Below are 11,106 nucleotides of genomic sequence, written 5' to 3'. Positions count from 1 at the left end.
TTAAAATATCCTATTTGCATATTTAAATTAGTCCTGTGATTGATCCATTCTGTCAAAAGATCAAGTCATGAACTACTGCATGGCCCCTCTCTTTGTTATTGGATCTTGTGGTATGTCTAATGCATACAGTTTAGGGTGATCATAAAAATTAAAAGCATGATTCATTTGAAATGTATTGCATCGAAATAAACCCATTTGTACACCAGCGTAATTATCACATAAATGTTTGTAACGAGCCTATGGAGAGGCTGCCACCATGGTTTATCACTATATTCAGCTCAATGAGAGGACAAGTCCAAGTGGTAGATTATCAATCTTGGCTTTTGGCCGCGGTTTGATACACAGTGAACACATAACCATATTTTCACAAAACAGAAGTAAGTTCAGCATGTTTCCATAATAAAGTTGAAGGGTTGGAATGTCTTGATTAGCTATACTGAGGTGAGGTAACCCATAATTCTCTCTATACTGTTAATTTGTTTTCTTTGATTCTTTGTTACTGTTGCAGTACTTTGATAATGGCTAATGATAATGGTAATGGCTCCCGAATTCACGACAAGCTGGCAATAGATTGCCTCCACATTAGAAGAGACTGAAAGAGAACAGGCGAGGGTGTGTGACTCCAGGTATGCACCCCCACTACACTACAACTTGAGGATGAGGCGGCCACGGAGGCAAGTCTATGTCAGAGTCTCGACACTGCACTCAAGAAACTCAATGCGTGCATTCACCCAACGGGCGTACGAAACAAGATGTCATGATGCTAATCGCCGCAAAAACAGTGGTTCTTCTTTTTACATCAAGATTTTCGCAACATCCACTCCCAGTCATTTCCATCACAATTGGTGGTTTGCATTGAAGCCCCTCATACCCAAGAAATCTCGGTGACGGCAGTCATGGATGAACATCTAACACTGAAGGCCCGCGCAACACCCTATGCTGCTCTACAAAGACTGCCATTGGTTGTTACAAAAAACTTAGAGAACAATGATCCACACAAATATACCTGGAAATCGTTTGGTTTACCTTTTATACCCTCTTGAACTGACACGAACTGCCATTTTGTTGAAGCAAAATTTTGACTCCACAAAATGTAGACCATTTTTAGTTCACAAAGTAAAAGGGAAACCACACAGTTTTGAGGCACATTAGTGTAAATAATTAAACACTACTTTTTAAAAGGTATTTTTGTTGAACCAGGTTCATGTCATGACAAGCGCTTCCACAGCCCAAATAGCCAAATCTAAAAGGTGTCTCTTTAAGAAGGTTTATGAAATCATTGATTGTCATTAAAATTGTTGAAATTTGAGATGTTATGAATTTTCAACAGCAAAGTTTTATAACGAGTACATGTACAAGCCTGACTTCTTATTAAAGGACACGTTGCCTTGGATCGGACAAGTTTGTTTTTTATAAACGTTTGAAACCGTTTGTTATAAAATGCAAATGGTTAGATAGATAATTGAAAAGTAGAATATAAAGTTGCACTCAAACATAAAATGGCCGACCATATTAGTTTGCGACATAAAAGGAAAACTGTGCAATTTCGAGTGATACTTGTGTGGATCATTATATTCTACTTTTAGAATATCTTTCTACCATGCATTTCATAACTTCGGCCCTTTCAAACGTTTATCAAAGACCAATGCAAGGCAACGTGTTCCTTTAAGATAAGATAAGAACTTTATTATCCCACACTGGGGAAATGTTGAATTACCTCACATGCTTAAAGGATTTGAGTACTTTTTCAAAATATCCATAGATTTACATTAAACTTACAGGGTTTGAAGATAATGATAGTTGAAAGCTTCCCTTACTTACTGAGGTGCTGTAGTTTTTGAGAAATGGGTAAAAAAATGTCATAAAAATACGTTTGTACATGATTAAAATAGTTTTCGTCTCATGAGACGAAAACTATTTTCATTACATTGTTTTACTCATTTCCCCAAAACTACCTCACCTCAGCACGTATGATTTTCAGGAAAGCTTTCTACTATCATTATCTTCAAACTGTGTAAGTTTAGTGTAAATCTGTGGACATTGTTATTTTTGTCCTACACAAGTTACATAGACCCTTTAAAGGGACATGTTGCCATTCGATTGGGCACTTATGCCTTCATAAGGTGCTTGCTATATGAAATATTATAGTTGGAAAGATGTTTCAAAATCAAATAAAACCTTGTAATAATACACCTGAAATTTGTATGGTCCTTTTACCCTCAAAACAACCTGCCATTTTGTTGAAGCAAATTTTTGACCCCACAAAATTGCGTACTACTTTACTTCCATGCAGTTTTGATGCATATTAGTTAAAACCATTATGCACTATTTTTAAAACATGTTTCCACCAGTTTCATGTCATTAACAAACACTTTAAAAGCAATGTGTTTTATAAAGGTTTTAATTAATATTTTATTGGTCTTTTGTTCAATTCAGTTTTGATTGAAATTGTAACAATTTGAGGTAATGAATTTTACAACAACCAATTTTGGGAGTCTGAACCTGACTTCCTAATTGATAGAGACGAATGATGAATTGTTTGAGATATTTTCCTTTTGTCAAAAGCAATTTGATTTTGCATGTAGGCTTTGTTGCTCAAAATGTGTTTGAACCAAATGACCAAAATAATTTCTTAGACAATTTCTTTAGATTCCAATGTCTTTTTATGATTCTTGTATTTAATTTACTTGTTTTTGTCTACTTGTTGTATTTTAAGTGATTCTGTGTAATAAAATAAACAAACAATATCAATCAATGAATTATTGTGTGTTAACACTAACATTATTATTTTATTTTATTATTACTTTATTACTTTATTTAGCCGCCTTCTGTCAATAATTGTCAAGCTTCTGGTGGTGGGGGGGGGGGGGGGGGGGGTGGAATTGGATGTGCCCAAATTCTATGTATAGTACACCTACCATCGTGAACATGGGCTTCAACCACCACACAATGTCCACACAAATCGACATCAATATTATTAGGAAAAAAAACGATATGAAGTCTAGAGTAAGTAGTCAATTAGTTTTTATATAAAATTGTCCAATTTAATTGGCTGGAAAGTCCAAGTCACTGCTGTTTCTTATCATATGGCAAAAACTGTCCTTGACTTTTATTGAAAGTTGTTTGCACTTCGCAGTTCATTGACATTATTTTTGTAAGTGAAAAGGCACTTTTCTTTAAAAATCTGTATAAAAAAATACTAAGACCCCATGGGCCGGGTCAAAGTTGCAATGGGTGTGGTCCTTGAGGACCCTCCTATATATACATTTACCTATACATTTTTTTAAGTAGTAGTCTGCAGCTGACCCCGCTGGGCCAATTTCATAAAGACTGTAAAGCCCAGGAAACTTGCTTAGCATAGACAATAGCTTAACAGAAAATGATAACCAGACTAAAGTCCTTTAAGTTTACATTGTAATGTGACTGGTGCCCCACCCATTTTTTGCTTAGCAAAGAAATTTGCTCAGAAGTATTTTGCTTACAGGTAAATTGGACGCTCTATCTAGCACTGCACAAAATTGATATCAGCAAAGATTGTAGTAATATAAATGCTACGAAATCATAGCACTTTCGGCAGCAAGATGGATATCCACTGGCAGGAGATTTTGTCTAATTACAATTTAGTGTGAAACATAAACAACCTTTAGTATCAGTAGCCCACGTGACAATTAAGGGGTAAATTGTGATGGTTTAATCAAAAAATTGTTTATCTGTCCCATCTCTCCCGCCCCACCCTCCACAGCCAGCCCCTGCATGCTTTAAAAATCATCATCAGTGGGGTGTCTATTAAATAATATGGCGGTTTCTTCCTCCATGCTTAAAAAAAAGCACTCTGCAAAACTAGGTAGGGCGCCCTCAACTGTTGATCGAGTGTCCAAAATGGCTGAATACAATAATTCGTTCGCCCTGTCACTTTTGTTTGTTGTCAGTTAATTAGTGTCAGCTTCTTTGTTTAGTGTAGCTGTTTGGCATGCCATGGAGCAGAGTGAAAGACGGAGACTCTGGGTTGGGAACATCGACGAAAAGATATCTGAGTAAGTAAAAGAAACCATGGTCCACTTGTTCATTGTTGGTTCTGCTAATGTGCCAAACCTACTGCAGCAGCTCCCCAATCATTGAACCATGGAGGAATAAATTAGACCAAGTCTCTGTTCTGTTCTGTTATTTATTCATTTGTTGCATACTTTTACAGACTCTTTCGGAAAAGTTTCCGTATGGCGCCACCACTTTTTCATTCGATATGAAATAATATAGTATCTAATTTACCTCAATGAGATATCCCTTTTTTGTAAAAATTTGTGAAAAAATGGTGGCGCCATACGTACGATGATACGGAAAGTTATCCACTCTTTCGTTCTTTCATGTGTCTTTTTTTATTTACCGACTCTAACTCTGCTACCCCCATGCTCTGGAATGTTTTCTATGAATATTAATTCATGAATTTATTGTGGGCACACGTCCGCACAATGCCACAAAGTTTGACACACCAGGAGTTACAAAAAGATAAAATTTATGATAGGACTAGCACTAGGAGTAGGACTCAGGAGTCGCTTATTTTCGCAACTACGATTAATCATTCTATCATCAAGTCATTGTCGTTTTTCGACATTGTGTTGATTATATTGATATATGATACTTTGTCAAAACCGTAGACACATACAACTTAACTTGGATTGCCTTCTTTGGTAACATTTTTTTCAGAGGTTGGTTGGATGGATGGTAATGTTGATTGAAAATTACAATATCGAAATGAGTGATGGAAAGAATTCTGTATCCTGCCACCACTTTTTCACTCATTTTTACCCTTTGAGTAATTAGATACTAATTTATTTCATAACGTATGAAAAAGTGGTGGCAGGATACAGACATTTTTCAAAAATAATTAACTCTTCCAATAATCAAATTATAGTATAATTTTGGTTATCGTCTAATTTATTGATTTTCCAACAGATACAGCTTGTTGAAGCTCTTGAGACGTCACGGTGAAATCGCACAATTTGACTTCCTTTTTCACAAGACGGGACCAAGTGAGGGCAAACCAAGAGGTTACTGTTTTGTCAGCTTTAAGACTCGGGAGGTAATGACACTGTTCTTGTTTAACCCTAGTTGCAATAACGTAACCCTCCTGCCGACGGCGTAGCCGGAGGGTTACGAGTCATTCTCATTCGATGCAGGGCAAAATATTTTAGTCAACAGATTTGCTCATTTTTTACCACTTTCAAAAATCATGACACAAATTCTGTGAACACGAACTTAATCCTCAATGTCTAATGAATAACATTCTAAAACTTGAGAAAATATTTTGAAAAAAAGGACAAAAACCAGATCCCGGGAGCGAAACAGTCACAAATTTTCCAGGTTCTATTTTTGAACCTGTCGCTGGTTACCAAGCGCTGAACCCAAGTGCTGAACCAAACCGCAGGTACCAGCCAACTGAATTGACGACCTGCCGACCGAGCCGCAGCCGAGTTTGACTAAACCATTCTGTAAAAGGGGTGCTGCAGTGCGGCAGTGAGTGAACAGCGGGCATAGTAAACGGACAGTGCACACGCACTGCCGCGCTGCCTTATAACACCCCTTTTACAGAATGGTTTAGTCCAACAGCAATGAACATCGGGAAGTCACAAAATGGTGAAACGACAGGTTCAAAATAGAACCTGGGAAATTTGTGACTGTTTCGCTCCGGGATCTGGTAAGTTGTTGTACTTTTTTTTCAAAATACTTTCTCAATGGTGTTTTGAATGCTATTCATTAGATATTGAGGATTAAGGTGGTGTTCATAGAATTTGTGTCATGATTTTTGAAAGGGGTAAAAATTGAGCAAATCTGTTGACTAGCTGTCGAAATTGTACGTGTTTGACCATTTCGCCCTGCATCGATTGAGAATGACTCGTTACGTTATCGCAACTAGTTTAACCCTAGCCCTCCAAAATCCTCTTTTAGGAAATCGGGTCATTCCATACAGATCACCTCTCAGAGTTGGCTGATATTCATTTCTAATATCAATTTATGTGTACAATGAAACTATCCCACAAAAGAAACTTCAATCAAGTCATCTCAAAATTAAACCCCTTATTAAAGTGAGGGTGGTAAAAAATGGAATTTACACAGTGAATATTTTATGTGTTGTAATGCTTAAACTTAAATGCGCCTTTAAAAAAGATACAAGGCTGTTAATTGATACCAAGGGTGACTGTCACCCAAATAAGAAAAACTGGCCTTGAAACAAGGGTCATTCCCTTTTCTCTCTACATAGGCTGCTAAAAACACTAATTTAATCTTCTGAATAAAACTTATTTCCATTTTCAGACTTCACTAATACTCATAGTTGATAATTTGAAAAGCTTGATATTGCTTTGTGTTTTACATTAGGCACTCAAAGTCAAAGAGGCACTCCAAAATGGGACAACTAAGATTTATTGTGGCAATGGCAGCAAGTGAATTGGTTCCAAAGTAACCATTACTTTGTCTTTGTTCTTTGGCAAAACAAAACATTCACTTGATGTTAACCTAGGGTCCAATTTCATAAAGTTGTTAAGCAGAAAATACTGCTTGACAAAATTAATTTATTTGCTAAGCAAAAGTTGCGAGGGACACCAGAAAAAAACAATCAAAATTTAATGTTACCTTGGCTGGTAATTTGATTCTGCTAAGCAATACTATTCTGTGCTTAGCAAGTTTTTGTGCTTACAGGCTTTATGAAAATTAAGCCCATGTATCTTGACTGAGTTGTTTTCATCATTTGCATTTGTAGGAGGCTGAACATGCCATTCATGCTTTAGATGGTAAGCTGGCACTGAGCAAGAAACTCGCTGTGAAATGGGCCCACTCTCAGACATCAAGCTATAAGGTAAATACTGTGGTCCAATAATGTGCAAATTAAAGGCAGTGGACACTATTGGTAATTACTCAAAATAATTATCAGCATAAAACCTTACTTAGTAATGAGTAATGGGCAGAGGTTGATAGTATAAAACATTGTGAAAAGTGGCTCCATCTGAAGTGATGTAGTTTTTGAAGAGAAAGTAATTTTCCACGAATTTGATTTCGAGTCCTAAGAATTGAATTAGAGTTTGAGGTCTCGAAATCAAGCATCTGAAAGCACACAACTTTGTGTGACAAGGGTGTTTTTTCTTTCATTAGTTATCTTGAAACTTCCGACCAATTGAGCTCAAATTCCCACAGGTTTGTTATTTTATGCATATGTTGGGATACACCAAGTGAGAGGACTGGTCTTTGACAATTACCAATAGTGTCCAGTGTCTTTGAGACTTGCTCAGAATGAAAGATAATTTTAAAGGCACTGTACACGTTTGGCAAACACTCAATATTAGCATAAAAACTTACTTGGTAAAAGGCAACAGAGAGCTGTTGATGGTATAAAACATTGTGAGAAACAAACTCCTCTGAAGTAATTTAGTTTTTGAGAAAGAGGTAATTGCTCACTAAAATATATGAATCTGGAAAAAACTTTAGAACATGTCTGAATTTGTTTTCAGATCTGACCTGAGGCCTTTCTCAGGCATCTTAAAGCAAAAGAACTTGTGCAACAATGGTGTATTTTTCTGTACGTCTGTATGTTGCATTGTTATGTTTCAGTTTCAGGATATGTTCATGCGCTCATAGTCTTGGTGCAAGTATTCTCATTTTCCTTTCATACACAGCGCGAGCAACTCACTGACATCGCCCGTAACGATAAACGCCTTTCACCAAGACTGGCGCGTAGTATCTGGAAACAACCGGTTATAAACAGAGCTTTTAACACCCCCAAGTGATGCGCTCTCCACCAATAAGAATAGCGAAATGTCTTGGGTATTTATAATGACACAAGTGTCAAGTCCGGGACTCGAACCTACACTCTGCTGATCAGAATCACCAAATCTTAAGTCCGGTGTGCCTGTCCCCTAAGCAACGATATGTCAAGTATGTTTCCTGAAATTACATGAATCTCCGAGAATGAATGAGTTATTGTTAAAAATTGCTCTGTCTTTTTTGTACCAGACACAAGAACAGCAGATCGAGGAAGACAAGAATACTCTTGCCCCGGACAAGCTCCCAAGTAGCTTTGGTGGCCACCAGGCTGCAGTGGCAGGCACAAGCACAAAGAAACACGCGTGCAAAAATAGGTAAACTTACAAAGTGAACTGTATAATATAAGTAAAACTGTTTGTATGCTTAATGCGTGTTGCATAGGTCATGTATTTTCTCTGTATGTTTACGGAATTGTCTTCTTCTTTTTTTGCCCCCCAAAAAAGAAGGAAAATCCTTTTTTTTTAATCCCCCCGCCCCCAAAAAGAAAAAAATAGCCCTATAGGATAGCGCCTAAGATTGCAGAGAAGGGCTTTTACCAAAAATAAGTGTAACATCATGCTCGCAAGTTTTGGAGCGCGCATGCTTTTTCGCTTTGCGCTTAGAGTTCTTTTATTTCCAACGCCCTATCCCTTTAGATGGGGCTGTTGTTACTGTTATCTTGCGGGTAAAGATACTGGACACTATTGGTAATTGTCAAAGACCAGTCTACTCACTTGGTTTATCTCAACATATGCGTAAAATAACAAGCCTGTGAAAATTTGAGCTCAATTGGTCATCGAAGTTGCGAGATAATAATGAAAGAAAAATACCCTTGTCACACGAAGTCGTGTGCTTTCAGATGTTCGATTTCGAGGCCTCAAATTCTAAATCTGAGGTCTCGCAATCAAATTAATGGAAATTTACTTCTTTCTCGAAAACTATGTTACTTCAGAGGGAGCCGATTCTCACAATGTTTTATACTATCAACAGCTCCCCGTTACTGTTACCAAGTAAGGTTTTATGCTAATAATTATTTGGAGTAATTACCAATAGCTGTTTGAAATTGGACACTACACTGTTTTTTTTTTACAGCAACGATGCTAAGATCCGAGCTATCGAGAGTAAACTAAGACAGATGGAGCGTGCCAGCAATGACTTCAATATCGTACCAACGTACTCAGCTGCAAGCCAGCAGCAACCCAAAGGGAAAACTGATGCCAAACGGTCCAAACCATACGACAAGAGGTGACACTCGTTCAGATGCACAATAAAAACCCGTGTTTTAAGAGGGGTTCCGAGGTCAAATTCAGTTCTGTGAAGATAAAGATAATATTTGATAGATGATAATTTGGCATCGGGGTAAGGAATATTATTTGATTTTACCCTTACACTGATGATTGTTGGGACTGTATCTTTGGTAGTTTCTCAAGTTCTGTGAAAAAAAATTCGCAGGATTATACTTGTGTGGCATTCAAACCCATAAGTAGGCTACCCAAGACCTTTGCCAATCTAGAACAGATGTCTTACCAACTAGACCAGCGAGGTTTCCCGATAGCTAGAGGCAATCTTGAAACATTTTCCCCACTTTCACAAGGACAAGGACTCTATTGATGGGAAAATGAGTGCATCACAAAACTGAGTTCGATCTTGGCGCCCCATCTTTAATAAGGTAATAAAAGGGTAGTTCTTAAACGGCCGTTTACAACCGGCAGGGTCGTTGCCGTGTGCCTTTATCGCACATTAACGGACCTGCAAGGGTTTAAACGGCATTTTAAGAACGAGTCACTACTCTTTCATTCCCATTCATAAATGCCTTTTTGGTTAAAAGGCGTAATAAAGTAAGAAACTCTGTAAAATTTATCCATTTTCCGACAGGCTTGAGCTCTGTACGTCCGTGTGTTGCATTGTTATGACTGAGACAACAGTTTTCGGATCCGCTCGTGCGCGTAGTCTTGGTGCCAGACGTTTCTCGTTTTCCTTTCACACACAGCGCGAGAAACTCACCGACAGCGCCCCCATCGCCCGTAACTAGAAACGTCTTGCACCAAGACTAGCCTGCAGTATCCGAAAACAACCGGTTATTAACCGAGCTCCAGCTGGTCATTATCAGCCGTTTAAACACCCCCACGTGACGCGCTCTCCGCCAATGGGAATAGTAAAACTGTCTGAGGTATTTATGAATGTTTCATAAGAGTCCCTGATGATCAGTTATTTGTGATATGTCAGAAGAAGTGCAATATGTACATAAGTGTAATTACTTAACCAGTTAGAAAATAGAATTAGCTGTTTGCAAATAACTTACCAACCCGTGACATTGTTTTACTAATTTCTCAAAACTACAGCAAGTAACATTTTAAGGTTTATATTCTACTATCATGAATTTGAAACGGTGTAAGTTTTCTGTAAAACTGTGGACATTGTGCTTTGTGTTAAATAAAGTACCCCAATACTTTAAAGGTGCTAAACACGAATTATGAGATTTTTAAATTAATCTTAAATTTTTGTATGTTTCCATAAATGCTTTTCTTAAGGAAGTACTTTTGAATTCACTTGGTGTGCATTGTCAAATGTTTCATTCAAGTGAAAGGGGCTGTATCGTCAATATAAACTCTCACCCAGTTAATGCTACACATGCCCTCTTTCAAGACATTGGACACTATTGGTAACTGTCAAAGACCAGTCTTCTCACTTGCTGTATCTCAACATGCACAAAATAACAAACCTGTGAAAATTCGAGCTCAATTGGTCGTCGAAGTTGCGAGATAAATAATGGAAGAACAAACACCCGTGTCACATGAAGTTGTGTGCGTTCAGATGCTTCATTTCGATACCTCAAATTCTAAATCTGAGGTCTCGAAATCAAATATAGTGGAAAGTTAATTCTTCCTCGAAAACTATGTTACTTCAGAGGGAGCCGTTTCTCACAATGTTTTGTACTATCAACCTCTCCCCATAACTCGTTACCAAGTAAGGTTTTATGATAACAATTATTTTGAGTAGTGACCAATAGTAAAGGGTTTAACTAAATAAATTGGTGATCAAATTTATTATTTTTTTCAAGTCCATCCTCATATCAATGCAGACAAACAGAAAATGTTTCAGTTTTCTGAAAAACTTTGATAGCTTCGAGCTGTGTGATACTTCACCCCAATGCCTTTCCGACAAAACTCTGCTGTCATATGCCATACCAAAACCAAACACAGTTTAGCCTCCCAAGTTGAAAAATTTAACAATCAAGTATCACAAGGGAAACTGACTGGGTAACTATTAAATGATTTGGGGTCGAACAAAAAGAAATTGACTAGAGTGAGATTT

The 11,106-nt window shown here is 37.5% G+C and overlaps 1 protein-coding gene across 1 annotated transcript; it reads left to right on the top strand.

Annotated features, from left to right (window-relative positions):
* Positions 1–3,873: 3,873 nt before the first annotated feature.
* LOC117298738 (probable RNA-binding protein 18) lies at positions 3,874–9,638 on the top strand. The gene is made up of 5 exons (XM_033782058.1): positions 3,874–4,034; positions 4,951–5,077; positions 6,755–6,850; positions 8,002–8,126; positions 8,884–9,638. Exons 1-5 carry the CDS (start codon positions 3,976–3,978, stop codon positions 9,038–9,040), a joined length of 564 nt encoding a protein of 187 aa, XP_033637949.1. The 5' UTR covers positions 3,874–3,975; the 3' UTR covers positions 9,041–9,638.
* Positions 9,639–11,106: the final 1,468 nt, after the last annotated feature.

Source organism: Asterias rubens, chromosome 13 (genome assembly GCF_902459465.1).
Source record: "Asterias rubens chromosome 13, eAstRub1.3, whole genome shotgun sequence".
Classification (NCBI taxonomy): Eukaryota; Metazoa; Echinodermata; class Asteroidea; order Forcipulatida; family Asteriidae; genus Asterias; species Asterias rubens.
The sequence above is the reverse complement of the archived record's forward strand: the minus strand, read 5'-3'. Positions and strand labels throughout refer to the sequence as shown.

Bases quoted from the DNA above. Each gene is read 5' to 3' on its own strand.
- LOC117298738 (XM_033782058.1), top strand. From the start codon at position 3,976: ATGGAGCAGAGTGAAAGACGGAGACTCTGGGTTGGGAACATCGACGAA. The intron at 4,035-4,950 runs GTAAGTAAAAGA...ATTTTCCAACAG, and splicing joins ATCGACGAAAAGATATCTGA to ATACAGCTTGTTGAAGCTCT. The intron at 6,851-8,001 runs GTAAATACTGTG...TTTTTGTACCAG, and splicing joins CTCAGACATCAAGCTATAAG to ACACAAGAACAGCAGATCGA.